Source organism: Carassius auratus, chromosome 1 (genome assembly GCF_003368295.1).
Source record: "Carassius auratus strain Wakin chromosome 1, ASM336829v1, whole genome shotgun sequence".
Taxonomy (NCBI): domain Eukaryota; kingdom Metazoa; phylum Chordata; class Actinopteri; order Cypriniformes; family Cyprinidae; genus Carassius; species Carassius auratus.
In genome coordinates this window covers 3,811,133-3,836,050 of record NC_039243.1, presented here as the reverse complement: position 1 = coordinate 3,836,050, position 24,918 = coordinate 3,811,133, and the positions used below count along the sequence as shown (strand labels likewise).

At 36.0% G+C, this 24,918-nt stretch overlaps 2 protein-coding genes across 2 annotated transcripts in view; both read left to right on the top strand.

Annotated features, from left to right (window-relative positions):
- LOC113108824 (uncharacterized) overlaps positions 1 to 24,918 on the top strand; it is a 27,871-nt gene extending 2,953 nt beyond the window's left edge. Inside the window, exons 3-7 of the mRNA XM_026272157.1 lie at positions 19,440 to 19,784; positions 22,201 to 22,449; positions 24,379 to 24,432; positions 24,517 to 24,589; positions 24,831 to 24,918. Of these exons, the coding sequence (XP_026127942.1) occupies positions 19,440 to 19,784; positions 22,201 to 22,449; positions 24,379 to 24,432; positions 24,517 to 24,589; positions 24,831 to 24,918 (809 nt within the window). The remainder of the gene's footprint in view (positions 1 to 19,439; positions 19,785 to 22,200; positions 22,450 to 24,378; positions 24,433 to 24,516; positions 24,590 to 24,830) is intronic.
- On the top strand, positions 337 to 2,845 carry LOC113119076 (B-cell receptor CD22-like). The gene is made up of 7 exons (XM_026288303.1): positions 337 to 492; positions 586 to 834; positions 1,591 to 1,663; positions 1,888 to 1,930; positions 2,073 to 2,153; positions 2,283 to 2,342; positions 2,504 to 2,845. The coding sequence occupies exons 1-7, from the start codon at positions 363 to 365 to the stop codon at positions 2,516 to 2,518; spliced, it is 651 nt and encodes a 216-aa protein (XP_026144088.1). The 5' UTR covers positions 337 to 362; the 3' UTR covers positions 2,519 to 2,845.

Here is a 24,918-nt window from a genome sequence, read left to right as displayed (position 1 = left end):
GTACAGAAACTCACAGCCATTAACTGAGAGAAGAGACAGAAACAATCAACTCCTGCTGCAGTCAGTCAGAAGAGAGGATGCAGGCAGATACAGCTGTGCTCTACATGGACACACTTACATCTCTCCTGCTGCTCAGCTCAATGTCTCCTGTGAGTACAGACTCATTAGTTATTTTTAACTTTCTGAGTTTATGTGTTTATGTTTAGGTGAACTACATTTAATTTTCGTCCTCTTTAGATGCACCAAAAAACGTCTCAGTGTCCATCAGTCCATCTGTAAAAGTGGAGGGAGATTCAGTGACTCTGATCTGCAGCAGTGATTCAATCCCTCCTGCTCTGAACTTCAGCTGGTTTAAAGGAGGAATGTTTGTAGGATCTGGAAGAATCTACAACATCTCAAAGATCAGCTCTGATCACAGTGGAGAATACAAGTGTAGATCCATCAATGAACATGGAGAGAAATACTCTGATGCTGTGATGCTGAATGTGATGTGTAAGTGAATACTGGTGCAAGAACTGACAATAGTTCTCTAGTTCCAGTGTGTTTTGTCATTATTGATGATATGTTTAATTCTTTCTATTTCAGATGCTCCAAGAAATGTAGTGGTGTCTATAACTGGATCAGGTGTAATAGTGGAGGGAGATTCAGTGACTCTGATCTGCAGCAGTGATTCAAACCCTCCTGCTCTGAACTTCAGCTGGTTTAAGGAGAATCAAAGCTCAGCTGTTGGATCTGGACAGAGTTTCAGTGCACTACAGAGTGGACGCTTCTACTGTGAGGCTCACAATCAACATGGATCTCAGAGATCAGATGCTGTTACTGTCACTGTTAAAGGTAGAGCAGCCCATATACAGTCAGGTCCATAAATATTGGGACATCGACACAATTCTAATCTTTTTGGCTCTATACACCACCACAATGGATTTGAAATGAAACGAACAAGATGTGCTTTAACTGCAGACTTTCAGCTTTAATTTGAGGGTATTTACATCTAAATCAGGTGAACGGTGTAGGAATTACAACAGTTTGTATATGTACATCCCACTTTTTATGGGACAGATTAACAATCATAAATCAAACTTTCATTTTTTAATACTTGGTTGCAAATCCTTTGCAGTCAATTACAGCCTGAAGTCTGGAGATCAATTAGACATCAGCGTACGCTGGGTTTCATCCCTGGTGATGCTCTGCCAGGCCTCTACTGCAACTGTCTTCAGTTCCTGCTTGTTCTTGGGGCATTTTCCCTTCAGTTTTGTCTTCAGCAAGTGAAATGCATGCTCAATCGAATTTAGGTCAGGTGATTGACTTGGCCATTGCATAACATTCCACTTCTTTCCCTTAAAAATCTCTTTGGTTGCTTTCCAAACACCAAACTACCCGAAAGACCATGGAAAACAACTGTGGTGGATGATCGAAGAAGCAGTTAAAGCAAATCTTGTTCGTTTCATTTCAAATCCATTGTGGTGGTGTATAGAGCCAAAAAGATTAGAATTGTGTCGATGTCCCAATATTTATGAACCTGACTGTATGTATATTACTCTTTCTGAAGTGAACCTGTTCAGATATTTTACTCTTTTGTCTCTGTTGTAGGACGTCTGGTGATACTGCACATAACTGTTGGTGTGATTTGTGGAGCTGCAGTTATCTTAACAATGCTTATTTGGTAATATGTGTTTAATTTACCGATATTACCTTCAGTAAAGGAAACATTGAGTTGTAAGGGTAGCTTTTTTTACATATTAATTTTGTTGGAAAATCTTAGGAATAAACGGTAATTGGTTTTGACCAAGGACATAGTATCACAGAAGAAATGCAAGAAATGCAAGTCCAACATTGTTATAATACAGTATATTATTTATTTTACGTAACACATTTATTGTTTTTAAGGAGAAGCAGGATGAAAAAGAAAAAAGACACACTTGAAACTCAGGTGACAAAAATTATTTTTGTAATCAATGCTCTCATCAATAAATAAAATATCTAAGAGTTCTGACCTTATTTATTTAGTGAGTTTATATTTGTTAGTTATTTATTTTGTCTCTAATTTTGTCTCTATTTCTTTAATGTTGAAGATGAATCATTTCAGACCTGATAATGATATATATACAGCATCTGATGTTGAGTCGACTGATCCTTTATATGAGAATGTTACGGTAAGTTGTTGTTATAATCTGTTGATGTGAACGTTATGTAATTATTATTATTACAGGTGACCTAATATTTATTGTATGTTGATAACTTTTTTTTCATACTGTTTTTTTTTTTTTTTTTTATTGTCATAGATGAATGTATCCAGACCTTGTGAGTTTGAGATGACTGAACCTGTGTATGAGAATACAATGGTAAGTGTTTTCACTCATTACCTAGAATATCAAATGTCTGTTCACTAAATATATGGTGCAGACAATATAATTTACTTCTGAAGATCAAGTAATTCAATTCCTTTTTATATTGTCCAGGAATTTGAACTATATAACTTATTAAGTTATTAATTTATTTTCAGCATGAAAAACCGTAGTGTTTGGGACACTGCCTTTTTTGTCTCTGTGGGTGGAGCCCTGAATGATTGACAGCAGCGTCTTGATTTACAGAAATGTATTTACCAATTGGTTTTATCCAGAAAGACTCGCAGACGATGAGCCATAAATGTGCTGTAATTTTATTTGAGATAAAGCATAAAAATACCTCATGAATTGGTATAAAAACAGTCTTCATTTACAAGAAAAAAGTGCATCTGAAAACTAATATAATCCTATAAAACCTCATTGTATGTAAAGTGTTATGTATTCTGCTTATTCAGTGTATTTAAAGATTGTATATTGCCCTTTTAATAAACTGTATTGTAGTACCGCAGCTTGTGTTCTGAGTTTTTACTCTGTATTTACACGTGTTTGAGCAGCAGATGTCCTCAGCAGCATCATCAGGTGTTCAGAACATTGGCTGCAGCCGAGCTCTCATATTCTCTAGAGTAGGTACTCTTCTGAATAAGTCATTACTTCGGGGCTGCAGAACGATTATGTTATATATAGTATGAATGTGTTTAGTATGAATGTAATCTGGATGTACCATGTTGTCCGTTATACGTCGGTCATCCCAGTGAATTTTGTTCTGTGAATTCGGACATACTACATTTGTCACATTCAGTTTTTCATCTACTATTTTGGATGCAGCCAGTGTATCATTTTACAGAGCAATTAGTTAAGCTGATTCAATTCAGAAAACTTCCTTTCTCACATCACTAGTCTGATTAAAATGAATGAATGAAACAATCCAGCTCTCAGAGCCCTCTACAGAAGAAACTCCAGCTTCCCTTGGGTCAAGTCAAGTCAAGTCACCTTTATTTATATAGCGCTTAAAAAAAAAGTACATTGCGTCAAAGCAACTGAACAACATTCATTAATGCAAAATGATAGTTAAAGGCAGTTCATCATTGAATTCAGTGATGTCATCTCTGTTCAGTTAAATAGTGTCTGTGCATTTATTTGCAATCAAGTCAATGATATCGCTGTAGATGAAGTGACCCCAACTAAGCAAGCCAGAGGCGACAGCGGTAAGGAACCAAAACTCCATCGGTGGCAGAATGGAGAAAAAAACCTCGGGAGAAACCAGGCTCAGTTGGGGGGCCAGTTCTCCTCTGACCAGACGAAACCAGTAGTTCAATTCCAGCCTGCAGTTAATTCAGATTGTGCAGAACAATCATCTGTTTCCTGTGGTCTTGTCCTGGTGCTCCTCTGAGACAAGGTCTTTACAGGGGATCTGTATCTGGGGCTCTAGTTGTCCTGGTTTCCGCTGTCTTTCAGGGCAGTAGAGGTCCTTTCTAGGTGCTACTCAGGGTGTCTATAGTGCACTGTCTGATTTGATACTGTAGCTGACGGCTGAATGGTTGCAATATTATCTCTAATAGTATTGATTTTAGAAGTAAAGTAGTTCATAAAGTCATTACTGCTGTGGTGTTGGGAAATGTCAACACTTGTTGAATTTAGCCACTGTATTGAATAAATACCTGGGGTTATGTTTTTTTTTTTCTTCTTCTAAAAGATAATAAAAGTAATCGGATCTAGCAGTTTTTAATGCTTTTGTGGAGGATAAGTTACTTTCCCACCAAACAAAACGAAATACCTCTAGTTTAGTTTTCCTCCAACTGCGCTCCATTTTTCGGGCTGCTCTCTTTAGGGTGCGAGTATGCTCATTATACCATGGTGTCAAACTGTTTTCCTTAACCTTCCTTAAGCATAAAGGAGCAACTGTATTTAAATTACTAGAAAAAAGAGAGTCCATAGTTTCTGTTATATCATCAAGTTGCTCTGAGGTTTTGTATATGATAAGGAATTTGGATATATCAGGAAGATAACTTAAAAAGCAGTCTTTTGTGGTAGAAGTGATGGTTCTTCCATACTTGTAAAAAGAAGTAGAATTTACCATTTTGGCTATATGAAGTTTACACAGAACTAAATAATGATCTGAGATATCATCACTTGGCTGCATAATTTCAACACTACACTGTAAAAAGTGTTTCCCTGTATTTATTCAGTAAAATTGTGTCAAAAATTTACAAGCAATATTATTAATTAAATTAAACACATTTTAATTAAGTAGAAATAATCATTAAAAATGAGTAGAATAACATGAAAAAAATTAAGTATAATTTACATAAAAATATTGATTTCATTGGACAAAAATCAAACAAACAAAAAAACACTATGCTAAAGAATACTATGTTATGCATGCCAGGCCAGTAGTTGGCGATCATGAAACACCCTTCAAAAACATTATATGCATGCACATGACATCAGCCTTTTTACAAATTCACATTTTTGTTGCTTACATAGATATGATAAAGGCATCATGTTCAAAAGGTTGTAATGCCCCCAAAATAGTTATTGAAGACACCTAAAGTTCACAAACCGAATCACTGAATGAAAAAAATAAAATAATTTGCTTACCATTGTAGTGGTCAGTGTTTGCTTTAGTTGGACTCTTGACCCTTAAAATGTTAAACAGATTTTTTTTTTTTGGTTGCTAGTTGTGATACAGCAGCTAGATAAGCCAAGAAGGAAATGTGACCAGGTGGTGTTATTTGTTTTTACATCATCATTTGGTCTGAGTTGGGTGTGTCTTATCAATAACATATGTCCTGTGATTGAACAATATAAACTCTGGTGTTTTCAGCATATTCAGAGAAATTCTTAGAAGCACCTCTGCTCTAGTGATGGGATTTATGGCTCTTTGAGGGGATCCGGATCTTCGCGATCCGTTCCTTTCAAAGAGCCGTTCAAAAGAATGGCTCTTTTGGCTCTTTTTAAATATTTAGTCAGTTTTAAGAAGCCAGCTTGGGAGCATCTCAGTTTATCCTGGAAATAATCACTGGGAGGTATTATGAGGTGAGATTTGTAGTCAAATAATTAAAGCTCAGATATCACACACCAATATCTGAGTTTGAATTATTCTGAAATATTGATTATTACCTCATTTCTCATGTGTCGACTATATTCCATAGGGTTGCACAAATCCCTCTGCTTAGACAGTGACATCATTATTTTGATTTACCTTTAGTACAAAGTGTGTGTGTGTGTGTGTAAAACTACGTTGACTTATGTTATTCATACAATACCTACTCACAAATAAACATAAAAAACAAAGCCGGCTGCAATGAATTTCTGTGCAAAACAGCTTTTACTACAAACACTTCCACACAAGAACATTGTTATCACACAAGAACATTTTGATAGAAAACTAATTTTTTTTTTAAGTAGATAAAATTAGAATAAATAAAATGGAAATGTCTACATACTACATACTATTACTACTGTAAACTTTGCAAATAGGACATCAGCCCCTTCAAGTCAATGAACAATAACAAAGTGGGCTGCAATGAATGTCTGTGGAAAACAGCTTTTAGTGAAACATTTCTATACAAGTACAGTATCACAAAAGAACATTTTTAATGATTTTAAAATAAGTTTTAAATGAACACAAAATGCAATGTAAATGCATGCACAACTAATAACTAATATCATCACGCTATAAAGGGTTGGCCTGCGCTGGGTGCGCCCCTCCCCCTATAACTGTTCTGTCTCCTGGCGGAGCTCATTTGTATGAACACGCATAGGAAAAAAGAACGATAGAAAGAACGGCTCCTCTCCAGTCGCGACTCGGCTCCCATCGTTCATGTTTATGAGCCGTTCAAAAGAATCAGTTCGTTCACGAACGTCACAACTCTACTCTGCTCAAAACCTTGTTAAACAAAGAAAAGTGTTTTCATTTAGACACACAGACATCAAGAATCAGCCTGAGAACCTCAACAATGGTGACCATCAAAAAGCATGTTTTTTTTCTTCTTTTTTTGCTTAATCACAGGGCTGCCATAATGAATGTTATCTTGTCTCAGAGATCAGACTCTGAATGAGTTCAGATATTCAGGAAGAACAAAGATTATGTAATAGCATGACCAACACTACCTGATCAACTTTATTCTTAGTTTGTCTAGCTGTTATAACTGAGTTACAACAGCAATGCAAAATGCAATATTAAAACGTCAAGGATCAAGAGCACAACTAAAGCAAACACTGACCACTGTAATGGTAACCAACACTTTACCCTTTGATTCTGTTTGGGAACTTTAGGTGTCTTCAATAACTCTGTTTTGGGGGCCTTAAGACACAGCCTTTTGAACATGATGCCTGTATCATATCTATGTAAGCAACAAAAATGTGAATTTGTAAAAAGGCTGATGTCATGTGCATGCATATAATGTTTTCGAAGGGTGTTTCATGATCGCCAACTACTGGCCTGGCATGCATAACATAGTATTCTTTAGCATAGTGTTTTTTTGTCTGTTTGTTTTTTTGTCCAATGAAATCAATATTTTTATGTAAATTTTACTTAATTTTTTCATGTTATTCTACTCATTTTTAATGATTATTTCTACTTGATTAAAATGTTTAAAATTTAATTAATAATATTGCTTGTAAAATTTTGACACAATTTTACTGAATACATATAGGGAAACACTTTTTACAGTGTATCAACATCAATTCCATGTGAGGGTCACACAAATGTTTCATCATCAACTACATATTTTGGTGTGTGTGAGCATCAAAGGCTCGTAGTTCCTGGATTGAGAAACGTTGTCAGAAAATGTCTGTGATGTCAAGCACTCATCTGTCCATCATGAGGGTCACGTGATCACACAGTCAACACTATAGAGATTCTGCTGTGAGCTTGTTTTCTCACCTCTCTCGTTAGAGACCCACATGGCCCCACAGACCCACATACCAGTGTGTTTTTAAAACACATTTGTTGTAACTCAAAAGCCAAGAAGAAATAGGTTGTTATACTTTATGTCGGTGATGATAATTATTCATTATTATTACAATTATTGAACTGTACAGAGTCTACCCTCTGATGAATTAAGTATTGTGTAATTTGATTGATTATAGTAACAGTGATTCTAAGAGCCAGTGCTTCTGGGATAATCAGTTAATCTGAACAATTTTTCAAACAGATTGGACTTCCACGGTGTCACACAGTCACACAAAGACATCAATAATCAGAATATGAACCTCTACAATGGTGACCATAAAAATTTTTTGCAGAGCATGCTGGGAGCCATGGAGGAGTTTTGTTCTACAATACCCAGCAGCATGTTTTTTTCATCACCATTGTAGAGGTTCATATTCTGATTATTGATGTCTGTGTTTGACCAATTACTGGCATAGAAAAAAAAAATGTACGTGTACAATTTGTTTAGAAAGTCATTTTTATATTAGCTAATTATCACAGATTCACTGGCTCTCAGTGTCATTTTTACTAGAACCACTTCTACTAATTACACAACACCTACTTCATCAATAATGAATAATTTTCATCACCGATATAAAGTATAACAACCTACACCTAGGTACAGGTTAACACTTATTTCTTCTGGGCTTTTGAGTTACAACAAATGTGTTTCAGAAACACATGGTTATAACAGCCAGAGAAAAGACTAAGACAGAAATCAAGGGTCAAGAGCCCAACTAAAGCAAACACTGATCTCTAACATGGTTACTTGGCCAGATGAGACAGTATTTTTAGGAGTCCGTGGCGGATATATGTTTCAATGTGCGGGTCCAAAACGGACGGCGGGTCCGCGATCCGCCTTCGTTTCGGATCCGTCATTGCGCGCAAGTGGACGCCGATACGGGTCTGTTTCGCGGGTCCATTCCGGAAGCCGCGATACCTCCGCGGCGGATCCTTTTGCTGTGTGGGTTTGGATCTCTCAAGATCTCAGCAGAGGAGGATTAAACAACTCCACAAACAGCTTTCTCAGCTTCTCTTATTACTAACCAGATTGACTTTATTTCTTTTAGACATCTACAAAAGTTTTTTTTTTTTTTTTGAGAATTAACAGAGGTTTAACTCTAAGGTGTTTCACCATAACAGTGATTAGTGTTTTCATTAGTTGGGCTCTTAACTCTTATTATATATTTCGTCTTTTTTTTGGCTGCTGTGATAGTGTGCTTGTTCAACACTTTTGCAGCGTCAAAGAAAGCTGGCGTGACATGATATCAAGTGACATCTGTCATCTGTTGATGATTTTGTAATTATAACGAAGTACACTTGTTCATTGATGTTTTTTTGTTTTTTTTTAACTAACGATTAGGTTGTTCCAATGATACATTTATATTACAAACCCTATGTTTCTGCCACACGAGATTCAGCAGTATAATAACAATCAGTTAAAATATTTTAACAAACAGGAGCTCAAAAAACCTAAACTGTGCTGACACACAAAGATATAAAAAATCAGCACATAAATCTCAATAATGGTGCCAATCAAAAATATTTAGATAAACTGATCAGTTTAGTACTTCACTGAAAAGCTGCTAAGTCACAACAAAAACAAAAGCAAAAAATATAAGCAAATATGTAGAATTAAACAAAATAATAGGACAAATCAGCTGCATAATTTATTCATGTTGCAATACATGCTGGGAGTTTTGTCCTATGCTAGTGCCCAGCAAGCATTACAGCAAGGTACATTTGATTGTCACCATTGTTGAGATTCATGTGCTGACTGTTGATGTCTGTATGTGTCATCATTGATTGACTTTTTCATGCTCGTTAAAATCTTCTGATTGTTGCAATATTGCTGGATCTCATGCTGCTTAAACACACAGCTTGTGATGTGAATATATTAATGAAACAATTGTTAGATTGTTTTTTAAAAATGCAAATCAGCCTGTTTATATAACCACCATCACCTGACCTCTATTCTATGTAGCTTTCTTTGATGCTGCAAATGTGTTTAACAAACACACGTCACATCAGCCAAAAAAATACAGAATAAGAGTTAAGAGCACAACTAATGGAAACACTAATCACTGTTATGGTGACACACATTAGAGTTTAACCTCTTTTAATTCTCAAAAAAAACTTTTGTAGATGTCTAACAGAAATAAAGTCAGTCTGGTTAGTAATAAGTGAAGCTGGTAATGGAGTTTGTGGAGTTGTTTAATCCTCCTCTGCTGAGATCTTCAGAGATTTAATGTCTTCTTTTATCTTCAATTGATTTCATCTAAGGTTTTGCCTGAAGTCAGTTGTAGTTCTTGTATTTCTGCTCATCTCTTTTTCTGTTCTCTTCTTTCCTTCAGTGATTCTGCTTGTTAACGAGCTTATTAAGGCTGAAATTAATTTATATTTAATATACACAGATTTTGTGGCTCAGCTAAGGTCCAGTTCTGGTAAATTTCTTTACTCTTGGCTGACATGTGGCATTGCTATGGCTTGCTTGTGGCTCAAATCTGGCAAACAGGAGTGGTCCGCCCAAGTGCCATCATTCCACGCTGCATGTGGGCCAGATCATCTTTCCACGGGTGCCAGATGTGGGCCGGATCTGGGCCGACACAATGTTGCTATGTGGGGAGGAAACTGTGTTTATGGCCATATCTTATACACTGTAAAAAGTGTTTCCCTATATTTATTCAGTAAAATTGTGTCAAAATTTTACAAGCAATATTACTAATTAAATTTAAAACATTTTAATTAAGTAGAAATAATCATTAAAAATGAGTAGAATAACATGAAAAAATTAAGTAAAATTTACATAAAAATATTGATTTCATTGGACAAAAAACAAACAAACAAAAAAAACACTATGCTAAAGAATACTATGTTATGCATGCCAGGCCAGTAGTTGGCGATCATGAAACACCCTTCGAAAACATTATATGCATGCACATGACATCAGCCTTTTTACAAATTCACATTTTTATTGCTAACATAGATATGATAAAGGCATCATGTTCAAAAGGTTGTAATGCCCCCAAAACAGTTATTGAAAGCACCTAAAGTTCACAAACCGAATCACTGAATGAAAAAAATAATAATAATTTGCTTACCATTGTAGTGGTCAGTGTTTGCTTTAGTTGGACTCTTGACCCTTAAAAATTTAAACAGATTTTTTTTGGTTGCTAGTTGTGATACTGCAGCTAGATAAGCCAAGAAGGAAATGCGACCAGGTGGTGTTATTTGTTTTTACATCATCATTTGGTCTGAGTTGGGTGTGTCTTATCAATAACATGTGTCCTGTGATTGAACAATATAAACTCTGGTGTTTTCAGCATTATCAGAGAAATTCTTAGAAGCACCTCTGATCAAAAACTTGTTAAAAAAGAAAAGTGTTTTCATTTAGACACACAGACATCAAGAATCAGCCTGAGCACCTCAACAATTGTGACCATCAAAAAGCATGTTGCACTGCATTCTGGGTGCCACCAATCAAAACTCATTTTATGGCTCCCATCATGCTTTGCGGCATGAATAAATAATGAGCAACAATTCTATAGTAGCTTGTTTTGTGATTCTTACAGTTCGTCTGAATATGCTGTTTGTCAGCATTCTTGAGATTCATACGCTGGTTCTTGATGTGACTGTGTTGTCAGAATAAAGTTCCCCTTTCTCTGTTTTAAACAGAATTCTCAAACTCTAGTTTACACTGAAATTTCCACTTTTTTGTTGAATCACAGGGCTGCCATAATGAGTGTTATTTTTTCTCAGAGATCAGACTCTGAATTAGTTCAGATATTCAGGATGAACAAAGATTATGTAATAGCATGACCAGCACTACCTGATCATCTTTATTCTTAGTTTGTCTAGCTGTTATAACTGAGTTACAACAGCAATGCAAAATGTAATATTAAAATATCAAGGGTCAAGAGCACAACTAAAGCAAACACTGACCACTGTAATGGTAACCAACACTTTACCCTTTGATTCTGTTTGGGAACTTTAGGTGTCTTCAATAACTCTGTTTGGGGGGCCTTAAGACACAGCCTTTAAACATGATGCCTGTATCATATCTATGTAACCCACAAAAATGTTAATTTGTAAAAAGGCTGATGTCATGTGCATGCATATAATGTTTCATGATCGCCAACTACTGGCCTGGCATGCATAACATAGTTTTATTTAGCATAGTGTTTTTTGTTTGTTTGTTTTTTGTCCAATGAAATCAATATTTTTTATGTAAATTTTACTTAATTTTTTGATGTTGTTCTACTCATTTTTAATGATTATTTCTACTTAATTAAAATGTGTTAAATTTAATTAATAATATTGCTTGTAAATTTTTGACACAATTTTACTGAATGAATATAGGGAAACACTTTTTACAGTGTTGTTTCACAAGATAACCAGCAGCAATAGAAGAGACAAATGTCCAGAGTCAGACAAAATAAAAGATGAAACCATGATGAAGATCAAACGATGAAAAACTTTTACTGGGAGCAACGTGTTAGCTCTAAAAATACTTCATTAGCATGTTTAAATAATGTTTTATTATTATCCAAAGCTTATCAAATGAAAAATCAAGCAATCATTTTCTTAGTTTTCCAGGAACATAATAATATACATATAAGATTGAAAACAGGATGATCATCTTTAAAGACTTAAAGCTTTTCTCTAATTGAAAAGCTTCTCTTAGTTGAAACGTTAACTTCTTTTAACTTATCTTAGTTTAAAGCTTCTCTTAGTTGAAACTTCTTGATGTTATTCGGATGTCGTCTGTGTGATGCCACTCAGTTTTCTTGTTAATTCTTCTGCTTTATACTGTGAAGTGTTTTATCCTCTTGCTAAAGTATAGGGCAACCTACACACACACACACACACACACACACACAAAAAACATTATTGGTTTCATCCTGATCATTTGTAGTGCAGTTACTCGTCATGAGTTTTGGTGAAACGGGTAAGAATAGGGTTTTATAATCATTCTGTAGACTGATTATCTTCAAATATCTTGCGTGTGTTTGAGCTGGACAGGGGCTAGTTGTAACAAGAGTAAGTTCTCAGTAACTATAGGTTCAGAAGTGGTTTTATATGTTAGCAGAAACCACCTATTTCCCTAGTTTAACTTTCATATGTTGTGTAAGCTGTACTGTTTTTACCTAGATAAAATGAGGCTGATGATTTAAATATTTTACTCAGAGGAGTGAATAAATATATTTGTGGACAAACCTTTTAAAATCTTTAAGTGGTGATTGGATGTTGGTTTTTTAGCAACAAGATGATCTCTATCAGCAGCTTTTATGAGATGGAGCTCGATTTGCACTGGCTAGAAAGAGGAACCTCATAGAAATCAGTTGAGCCAAAAATTAGCCTCAATAAACACACATCTAAACAGTCAAAAAACTTTAATATCTACATGTTGACTGAAATTACAGCGAGAGTTTAAAACACAGGAATATAACTACTCTAGGTATTGCTATGATAGTGTCAGTCAGAAAGGTTCCTCCTCTTCCTCTTCATGTGATCTTTCTCCGCATGATTCACTGTAAATGACTGCAACACTTCAGAAAAACTCAAGAAATTTTACATTATTTATTTAGGCTCCTGAGAGAGTGACAGAGGGTCATAATGTCCGTCTGACATGTAAAAGCAGCTGCGCTCTGACTGACAGAGCAACATTCATCTGGTACAGAAACTCACAGCCATTAACTGAGAGAAGAGACAGAAACAATCAACTCCTGCTGCAGTCAGTCAGAAGAGAGGATGCAGGCAGATACAGCTGTGCTCTACATGGACACACTTACATCTCTCCTGCTGCTCAGCTCACTGTCACCTGTGAGTACAGATTCATTAGTTCTTAAAAACTTGTTGAGTTTATTTCTGCATCTTTAAACCCACCAAATAACATCTCAGTCTTCATCAGTCCATCTGTAATAGTGGAGGGAGATTCACTGACTCTGAACTACAGCAGTGATTCAAACCCTCCTGCAGAAATCAGCTGGTTTAAAGGAGGAATGTTTGTAGGATCCGGAAGAATCTACAACATCTCAAAGATCAGCTCTGATCACAGTGGAGAATACAAGTGCAAGTCCATCAATAAACATGGAGATAAATACTCTGCCTCTGTGTCTTTGAATGTCATTTGTGAGTTAATGATGAAAGTGAGAGAATTACCTTTATTTGCCAAGAATCTGAGCGTAGAAGCAATTTGGTTTAAAGTGTACCAACAGTGCACATCTACACATACAGGCACTGCACTGCAGTTCTTGTTTTGATCAGTCTGTAGTTCCGGCCAGAGGGCAGAAGTTTGTATAAGCTCTACGCAGCGTGTGCAATATAGTACATCCCTGCATCTTATTCAATCCTATTGCATTATCATTTATAGCACAATTGTTTATACACTTATTTATTTGGCTACAATTTTTATTTTTTTATTTTTTGTCTGTGTGTTGGTGTCTCTGTGTTGTGTTGGTGTGTTGGAAGCTTATGTCACTAAAACAAATTCCTTGTATGCGCAAGCATACTTGGCAATAAAACTCTTTCTGATTCTGATTCTCTGTTTCTGAAAAGGGTTAATTTCTGGAAACTTCATTTGCTCACAACACCACCTGATGGCCAACTAGTGTAAAACAAGCAGATATATTACAGACAGAGGTGTAAAGTCCAGGGGTCAGAAAGTAAAATTCCTTCCATATTTGTGTTCCACCCATGCTGGGTAACAACAAAGTAAAACTCCCATCATGCACTGTAGCATGAACAATTATTGTCACCACTGTAGAGGATCACATAAGAAGTGCTCATGTCTAAAACCTGAGCATTTTTCCCCCAATGTTATAATAATATTTGTTTAATATGATTTTTTTTTTTTTTTTTTTTTGTAGTTCAGTAATAGCGGAACGTTATTTAACATACCAAAGAGATAACTTCATGATGTTGCTTTAGAAGAAAGAAATAGCGGTTTAAGTTACTACTTCAAGCTTTTTATTCAGCAATGTGTTTATGTTTATTAACACAACCGCAAGTGTTTAGAGACATGTTACTTTGAACGTTTAAAAGGGTCAAGAGCCCAACTAACAACAAACCACAGAGTGCCCCTTCATGATGTTCTTTTCAATATTTTAGAAGAAAAAGACAGCAATTTAAAGCTTTTAATTAAGCAATGTGTTAATGTTTACTAATTAACACAACCACTAGCGTTTAATAGCAAATTACTTTGAATTATTAAAAGGCTAAAGAACCCAACCAAAGCAAACACTCATCTCCATGATGGTGGCATACTTTAAACCAAAGTCAGATTGTGCAGAAGAATCAACTCTTTCCTGTGGTCTTGTCCTGGTGGTCCTCTGAGACAAGGTCTTTACAGGGGATCTGTATCTGGGGCTCTAGTTGTCCTGGTCTCCGCTGTCTTTCAGGACAGTAGAGGTCCTTTCTAGGTGCTGATCCACCATCTGGTCTGGATACGTACTGGATCTGGGTGACTGCAGTGACCCTCTGATCTGGATACAGACTGGATCTGGTGGCGACGGTAACTTTGGAATAAGAGAGAAACAGACAAATATTAGCGTAGATGCCATTCTTCCAGAGGTGGACATTCCAGGAGCCAGAAAGTAAAAGTCCTGCCATATGTTTATTCCACCCATGAACTCAGCAGCTGATTTCATCAGAGGAGGAACCGAGTCATTCCTTTCAAGACACCAACAAGTCCTCAAAGAGTTAACGTTAATGAGATCATAAAGTGACTAATTAAATGAAGACTGTGTATTAGTGACGAACACCTGCTGTTAACAATCAACAACAATGAAGAAAAGAGAAACACAAGAGCTATAACTGACTTTAAGCACAGCCTTGGATTTCAACAGTTTTGATCAGTTTATCTCTAAGCAAATATGTTTGTGCAATGCAGAAGCAAACTAGAAAGCAACTTATGCTTTTAATGCCTTTTTGATCTTGATTCAAATGCAATTTTCTTAAAAAAAAAAAAAAAAAAAAAAAAAAAAAAAAAAACACAGGGATATCTTATTATACATTTCCACCATGATTCTTCAATATTAAGAGAAAAAGAAAAACTGTTTCAAATTATGCATTAGTCATGATCATTTCTCATATGGTCTTCAACAGTGGGGACAAATAATTATACACACTGCAGTGCATTATGGGAGTTTTTCATGTATTGCAATATGAAGCATTTTGTTGATTGTCACCATTGTGAGCTCAAATTTTTGTATGTGTTACACAGATTTAAAATCTATTCTCTGTAAACAGATACAGAGAGAGATCTAGCACAGCCACTCAAGGGTCAAGAGCACAACTAATCCAAACACTGATCTCCATGATGGTGGTGTCATTTTAACCAATAAAACATCAGCATTTGATCCTCTGTAATTCTCAATAATAGCAGGTGTAAATCATTAATGCACAATCAACATTTAATTAGTTACTTAATTATCTCATTAAATTTAACTCTTTGAGGCCTTGGGATTTGACTTGAGACTCATTTGTGACTTGAAAGGAATGACTTGGATCCTCCTCTGGTGAAATCAGCTGCTGAGTTCATGGGTGGAATAAACATATGGCAGGACTTTTACTTTCTGGCTCCAGAAGCAGCCAGTGTATCATTTTACAGAGCAATTAGTTCAGCTGATTAAATTCAGAAAACTTCCTTTTTCAGCTTAGCTTAGTGACCTCTACAGAAGAAACTTCAGCTACACTACTCTTGGGTCACACAAATGTTTCAACATCAACTACATCTTTGGTGTGAGCATCAAAGGGTCATACTTCCTGGATTGCGAGCTTCAGTCAGAGAAACTTGTTTTCTCACCTCTCTCGCTACAGAGGAAACTGTGTTTATGGCCATATCTTATATCTTGTTTCACAAGATAACCAGCAGCAACAGAAGAGAAACAATTCCAGAGTCAGAAAAAAATAAATAAAAGATGAAACCATAATGAAGATCAAACGATGAAAACCTTTCATTGGGAGCAAATGTTAGATCTTTAAATAATTTTTAAGGTCACTGCTTTAGCATGCTTAAAGCATTTTTACTAAATTATCCAAAGCTTATCAAATGAAAAATCAAGCAATGACTTTCAGAAACAGATCAATATAAATATAAGATTGATCATCTTTAAACACTGATTTAAAGTTTCTTTCAGTGGAAATGTGACTTCTTAATGTTATTCTGATGTTGTCTGTGTGATGACACTCAGTTTTCTTGTTAAAACTCTTCTTCTGCTTTATGCTGTGAAGTGTTACATCCTCCTGCTAAAATATAAGGCGTTGACCACATAAAAACCTCTTTACTGGTTTCATCCTGATCATTTGTAGTGCTGTTACTGGTCATGAGTTTTGGTAAAACAGGTAAGAACAGGATTTTATTATCATTCTGTAGACGGATTATTTTCAAATATCTTGCGTGTGTTTGACCTGGACAGGGGCTAGTTGTCACAAGTGGAAGTTCTCAGTAACTAAAGGTTCAGAAGTGGTTTTATATGTTGGTAGCAATCACACTGTCTCACACTAGATTTTCTGTCTTGCTTCCTGCCAAAAAAATATTTACAAAAAAATCTTAAATTAAGAACAATTTTCTAGACAAGTAAAAAGTATTTTCTTGCTTTCAGAAAAGAAAAAGAAGTAAAAATTAAGTGAGTTTTTGCTTGAAACGAGCAGAATATTCTGCCAATGGAGTAAACTAAATAATGTCATTTCAAACAGAAGACAAGATTATTTAGTTTACCCTATTGGCAGATTATTCTGCTTGTTTCATGCAAAAACTCACTTAATTTTGACTTCTTTTTTTCTGAAAGCAAGACAATATATTGTTTTTTTCTCGTCTAGAAAATCCAGCTGAGTGAATGAATATATTTGTGGATAAACCTGTTAAAATCTTTATGTGTTGATTAGATGTGGTTTTTAATATGTAAGCCCGTTGAAAGACCAGTATATGTTGTGTTTTAGATTTTAGTGTCACTACTGGGTTTCTTCTGTAGTTTTAAGCAACACGATGATCTTTATCAGCAGCTTTTATGAGATGGAGCTCAATTTGTAGAAAGAGGAACCTCACAGGAACCAGTTCAGCCAATAATTAGCCTCAATAAACATTGGCATCTAAACAGTCACTGTAAAAAAAAATGAGTTGATATGAATGAATCAAATCTGTTAAATGTTTACAATTTACAGGGAAAAAAAACAACATAAACTGACATTCACAGAATTCCCTGGGTTGCATTTCAAATTTAGTTTTAATTTTATGTTTTTTCTTTGAAATAACTATGTTTCTTCTTATTTTTTTTCTTATCTGTTACATTAATGTTTATTGCATATTTCAATTTAATGAGTCTCACCATGATAGTGTTTAGTGCTTGTGTCACTGTGCACCTTCTATGTTTTTTATTATTTAATAGCTGCTTGTGATGGGTTTTCTTTCATCACGTGACTTTCTTATCCCCACCTGCTTGCTTTTGGTGGTTACCAGTGTATTGCAAAGGTACAAACAGTTTTCAGTAAATCATTAAGTTGGTATATGAACATTATATCAGCAAAATTACAGTATGAAGCTCTAAATTTAAGGTTCAACCGCTAAACCTAAAACTATGTTACTGTATTTCTTACAGTATAATTCTGGCAACCACAGCTGCCTTTTTTACAGTGTAATATACACTGTTAGCAATTGATGTCATTTTACAATACATTTTACAACAGTACACTGTATTCATGGTTTTTATTGTAAATGCAAATGCATGATGGGAAATTGATGGGCAGTCCTGTAATATTATTGTAACTACACTGTAGAAGCATTATTTTACAGACACCATAAACAATAGCATTAAAACTGGTACTTTCATATTGGTATGATGTTTCTCAAACATACTTTCAACTTAATTTTGATTTAAAAATTCAAAATTCTAGGAACGTTGATTTGTAACATTCCAAGAACATAAAAAGGTCCAGTTTCCATATTAGTATAATTTTATTTTAAGGTTAGTAAAATGTTCCTGCAACATTCTCTCAGTCATTCAAACACCTGCTGTGATCAAGCAAGAAAGAAAGAGAAATAAGAACACAAACTACAACTTTCTTCAGCCACAGTCTTAGGTGAACTGAAGATACAAGACTTTAAATCTCTCAAGATCTGAATGAACAACTCCACAAACAGCATCACCAGCTTCACTTGTAGTAATACTAACCAGAATGATTTTATTTCTGTCATGCATCTACAGAAGCTCTTATTGAGAATTCACAGAGGTTAAGATGTTGATGTCTTAATTAAAATGTTTTTTTGAGATTACCATCATAGAGATCAGGGTTTGCTTCAGTTGTGCTCTAGACCCTTAACTTTTGCTGCAATACTTATTTCTGCATATATAAAGCAGATCACTAAGTCTGTTTTAATAACAACCAACTGTCTGCACTAAAATGGTTTAAATGACCCAACTGACATTAAAAAAAATTATTTGAAACACTTTTGTGGTTCGTACACTGATGTTTAACAGTGAACAAATATTGTTTTTGCTAACTTTTTATTAATAACATGTTTTTAGATTATTTGTACACTCACAGACATCAACATTTGGCGTATTAAACACAACAATGGTGACATGTTTCATGCCAGCGTACAAAACATGTTCATGGCTCCCAGCATGCATTGCTGCTATTTTTATTTTCGGGATTGTCACCACTGTTGAGGATTGTACGACAACAATACAACATACAACATGTTATTGTATTAATGCGACTGTAATCACAGCGACACTGTTGTATAAACACAAAATTTTATTGCATTAAATTAACAGTATATTTCTTATATATTGTTTGCTGTAAATTCATGGCAATCCATTGCCAGGAGTTTTCTGTAAAAATACAATACATTGTTAATAGTGTATACATGTTTACTAAAGTTACAGTGAGAGTTTAAAACACTCTTTACAGGAATAAATCTACATTTGCTCTAGGTGCTGCTATGATGATGTCAGTCAGAATGGCTCCTCCTCTTCCTCTTCCTGTGATCTTTATCCTCATAATACACTGTAAGTGACTGCAACACTTCAGAACACTCAAGAGGTTTTGCATTATTTATTTATTTATATATTTGTATTTATTTATTTAGTTTTTTTTTTAGTTTTTTTTTTTCTTAAGTGGACATCTTTTTGTTCAATATGAATTCTGTGTTTCAGGGGTTTCTAGTGCTGATTGGGGTGTGAGTTACAGTCCTTCACACATCTGTGCACTAAAGAACTCATCAGTGATAATGAACTGCACTTATACATACCCTACTGGATTTAAGATTGAGAAAGTGTTCTGGACCAAAAACCAAGTAAAGGGTGAAGAGAATCCAGATCTGTCTGAGGATCCTGAATACAGTCAGAGGCTTCAGTATCTGGGAGACAAACAGCAGAACTGCGCCATCAGACTGAGTCATGTGACACAGAACGACCAACACATGTACTGTTTCAGATTCACAACTGATAAATCTGATGGAAAATGGACTGGTTATCCAGGAGTGACTCTTACTGTCACAGGTGACTTTCATGAGACTGAGCTCTTCTTCTGTGCATTACGTTGAATAATAATCAGTCTATGACTGCAACACTAGATATAATCAAGTCAAGTCAAGTCAATTCTGCTTTATTGTCAATTCTTACCACGTACAGTACATACATAAAGAGAATCTCAGACCCCCGGTGCATACAGATAAAACTAACAGTAGAGCCTAAAAATTTAGATCAAATATATAATATAATATACAAAAAAAAGACATATAATAAAGTTAAAATAAAGTTAAATAAAGCAGCGCAAGGCACATGGCAGATAGAGTGCAAATCAGTGAAGTGAACAACAGTGCAGATAAAATATTTTTAGTGCAAAAAAGCTTATTCAGTCTGATTAAAGTGACAAAGGGCTCAGGAGAAGTTATGTTATTTAAACTGACTGCTGAGGTAGTAGAATGACATCAGTTACATGGTGAATGAGGTAGTGAGCAGAACAATGCTACACAAAGTGACTGGTGCATGTCATCATATGTTAGTGGGGGGGGGGGGTGGAAGGACCTGAGAATGTGGGATCTGGTGGGTGGGTGGTGGGGGGTCATAGTTAAGTGGTGCCTGGGGCATCATCAGTCGACCGGTTGGACCAATATGCAAACTGGAAGGGGTCCAGGCAGGGAGAGAGGGAGGGGGCAGGAAAGACTTGATGTGGTGCATGACTAGCCATTCAAAGCACTTCATGAGGATGGGAGCAGAGGTGGAGAGTCCAGGGGTCAGAAAGTAAAAGTCCTGCCATATTTTTGTTCCACCCATGAACCCAGCAGCTGATTTCACCAGAGGAGGAATCAAGTCATTCCTTTCAAGTCACAAACAAGTCTTGAGTCAAATCCCAAGTCCTCAAAGAGTTAAAGTCAATGAGATAATTAAGTGACTAATTAAATGATAATTCTGCATTAGAGATGAACACCTGCTGTTAACAATCAACATCACTGAAGAAAAGAGAAACACAAGAACTACAATTGACTTTAAGCACAGCCTTGGATGAAATCAACTGGAAGAAAAAAAAAAAAAAAAAAAAAACTTTGTCACCATAATCGTGGTGAATCCACCATCATGGAGATCAGTGTTTGCTTTAGTTGGGCTCTTGACCCTTTTAATAATTCAAAGTAATTTGCTTTTAAACACTTGCTGTTGTGTTACGTAATAAACATTAACACATTGCTGAATTAAAAGCTTGAAGTAGAAAATTTAATTGCCCTTTTTTTATCCAAAACATTTTAATTAACTTCATGAAGGTGTCTCTCTTGGGTTTGTTAAATTATGTTTAGCAATTACTGAACTACAAAAAAGTCCTATTAAACAAATATTATTGTAATGCTTAAATATTGGGGGAAAAAATTGTACAGGCTCGGGATTTTAGACATGAGCACTTATCATATGATCCTCAACAGTGGTTACAATAATTATTCATGCTACAGTGCATAATCAGAGTTTTTACTATGGTGTTACCCAGCATGCACTTCAACTTGAAGTGTTTTGTTGATTGTCACCATTGTTGAGATTCATATGCTGGGTCATGATGTCTGTGCGTCTTATTAGGAAAAGATTTCGAAAAAATGTATATTTATTACATACATTAGGAAATGTATACATTATAGTGATTAAACCAACGGTTCCACAAGGTAGGTTATTTAAAAACTGAACACTTGTTAATACTAAATACATAAAATTGTTTTGGAAATAAACAGGCTGATGCCTAATAATTATTTCATCATGTAAAAGGAGCTAGTAACGGTTTTCTGCAAAGCACAGATCGCACTGTTTTATAACAGCACATGTACTTTTACAGAGAAATATCTAACATAAGAAACCAAAGGTCAAGAGCCCAACTGAAGCAAACACTGATCTCAATGATGGTGGCATAATTTTAACCAATAAAACATCATTATCTGATCCTCTGTAACGCACAATAACAGCAGGTGTTCATCACCAATGCACAATCATCATTTAATTAGTCTCTTAATTATCTCATTGACTTTAACTCTTTGAGGACTTGGGATTTGAGTTGAGACTAGTTTGTGACTTGGAAGGAATGACTTGTTTCCTCTGGTGAAATCAGCTGCTGAGTTCATGGGTGGAGCAAAAATGTGGCAGGACTTTTACTTTCTGACCCCTGGACTCTCCACCTCTGGATGGGAGTAAGTGCAACAGGACGGTAGTCATTGAAGCAGGATGGTGGTAGTTTTGAAACATGTGGGAACAACAGCCTAATTAAGTGGGATATTGAAAATGTCTGTGAAGACATCAGTGAGTTCTCCTGCACAGTCTCTAAGCTTTGCGTGCATTGATCCTGCTGAAGGATCTCCTCACTCTTTCTGGGGTCAGCATCATCACCTGGTCGCCAGGAGGAGGTGGAGTCTTCTGTGCAGTATAATGTGTGTGTTGTGTTCAGATCTTCAGGTGGAGGCTCCTGAGAGAGTGACAGAGGGTCATAATGTCAGTCTGACATGTAAAAGCAGCTGCGCCCTGACTGACAGAGCAACATTCATCTGGTACAGAAACTCACAGCGATTAACTGAGAGAAGAGACAGAAACAATCAACTCCTGCTGCAGTCAGTCAGAAGAGAGGATGCAGGCAGATACAGCTGTGCTCTACATGGACACACTTACATCTCTCCTGCTGCTCAGCTCAATGTCACCTGTGAGTACAGATTAATTTGTTATTTTAAAAACTGAAGGTACAATTAATTTTTGAATTTATATACACATACACAGACTTATACAATTTAAACAACATGTTTACAAGTGGCAGTAGTAACATTATACATTCAAATTAACATTATAGTGCAGTTATTGTCCAAATAGTTAAATGCAAATATTGAACAAGGAAATGGTAATATACTTGGGTATGATATTGTACAAATATGGAAATACAGGTAGTGTAATAGTAAATGTGAGAAAAGTCAAACATGATTTGGGATTATGGGATGGTGTTTCAAATCTTTGTAGCTATCGGGAAAAAGCTGTCCTGGTGTCTGGCAGTTCTTGTTTTGATCAGTCTGTAGCACCTGCCAGCGGGCAGAATTCTGAACAGACTCTACGCAGGGTGTGCAATGGTTTCAGCCCATTTTCTGCACTGGGACATGTACAGGTCCTGGAGGGAGGGAAGGTTGGTCCCAGTGATGCGCTCCACTAATCTAACCACTCTTTGATGAGGTGGCATGCTCAGACCTCAGGTGGGGCAGGGGAGAAATCAGTTGCATTATGTGGGCACATAGATCGGATCAAAAGGGCTCTTTAGCATCGGCGAATAAAGGGGAAAGATCTTGAGTCCTGTTTGGGTATCAGAGCTGAACCAGAAAGTGACTGATGAGCGCAGCATAGATTCAGTGGTGGCCCTGTAGAATTTACATAGCAGTTGGGCAGATTATGTTTCCATAGTTGGCATAGAAAGAAGATCCTTTGCTGAGCTTTCTTAGTGATTTAAGTAATTTGGCAAGGAAGTTTGTGATCCAGTTGCAGGGGGATGCTGACAAAGAGAGTTTTTTTGGTGAAGGATGTCTAGAATATTCATATTAAAGAATAAACTAAACTCCACAAAGTGGTCTCGAACCCAGGTCTCTCACACCAAAGGCATGTGTCTTATCCACTGGGCCAACACCACCCCACCAGTTGGAGTGCCCTTGAGAACCACCAGGTGCAACTCCACCCCAAACCTCTGCCATTCCATCAAAGACTGCATTTCCTGGAATCATCACTTATTGTTTACTGCTGTTTCACTACCTAATCAGTCTCACCCTATTTAAAGCCTGGTTTTTCACTCATTCAGTGCTCGGTCTATGTCATGATAGATACTGCTTTTCTAAGTTATTGTTCCTGTGTGCCTTCCCGACCATGTCAATCAAACGCAGATTCGGCAGGTATTCCATTCTCGAAACACTTGTGAAACGTAGTCATGTGACATGGGTGTTTTGGAACACACTTAGGAGCAGTGTTTCAAAACATCTGTGCTCTGGGATCTCGACACTGTGTTGAAACTTCAGTTTCACGTCAGCCTCCCTAACTTTTGCCTGTTTTTTTTTTACTATGTTTGTGGACGACCCCTTATCAAAAACTGTGTTTGGATCTTCAATCTTCGTGTCCCAGTGCAGTTTCATGATACCTACACTAGAAAATGTTCAGGTCTTCAGCCAGTTGCTGTTTATTCTCTTATAATGTGTTTTTTTTTTTTTTTTTTTTTTCATAATTTTGTAGCTGTCTCATTTTAATTGTAAATCAAAGTTTTTCATAGTTAAATTTTCTGAGAGTGGTGGTGGGGTTGCACATGGTTTCACAGAGACTTCAGTTAGTTTGTCCAGGTCAATTGAGACTACAAATACACTGCAGTCTGTGTCCAGCTGTTCATGTCCTTTATATATGTTTATGTACTGTATATGAGAGGCTCAGCAAAACAAATGCCAGTGAACATAAAGAAAAACAAGCAAAGCATGTAGGATCACTCTTGTGAAGTCACCATCCACAGCGCCATCTTGGTTAGAAAGATTCCATAACTGTGATATTAAATCGTCAAAACAACTGTGATTTCAAATTTGTTGTGGTTGCTAATGATATTAAAGTTTTTCTGTTTCAGATCCTGGCAGTAATAACACAGGGTCCAACAGTCAGTTTGGTCAGCTCTGGGAAGGTGATTCAGTGACTCTGCGCTGCATCAGTGATTCAAACAGAATATCTGATATTCAGATGTGTTACTCTATTGTCTCTTTTACAGGACGTCTGATGATACTGTACATATCTGTCGGTGTGGTTTGTGGAGCTGCAGTTATCATAACAATGCTTATTTGGTAATATGTGTTTAATTTACAGGTATTACATTCAGTAAAAGAAACATTTAGCTGTAAGGATAACTTTTTGTAAATATCAATTTTGTTGGAAGATTTTTTTTTTTTTTTTTAGGAATAACATTTCATTGATATTGACGATTTAAATATTATCACATAGTAGAAATGCATCAGAGTCCAATATTGTTATAATACAACATATTAATTCTCTACTCTTTTATATAACACATTCATTGTTTTTAAGGAGCAGCAGGATGAAAAAGAGAAAAAACACAACTGATACTCAGGTGAGAAAAATGAGTTATGTAATTAACAGCCTCATCAATAACTAA

Bases quoted from the DNA above. Each gene is read 5' to 3' on its own strand.
- LOC113119076 (XM_026288303.1), top strand. From the start codon at position 363: ATGTTTGTAGGATCTGGAAGAATCTACAACATCTCAAAGATCAGCTCT. The intron at 1,664-1,887 runs GTAATATGTGTT...ATTGTTTTTAAG, and splicing joins ATCTTAACAATGCTTATTTG to GAGAAGCAGGATGAAAAAGA. The intron at 1,931-2,072 runs GTGACAAAAATT...TTAATGTTGAAG, and splicing joins AAGACACACTTGAAACTCAG to ATGAATCATTTCAGACCTGA.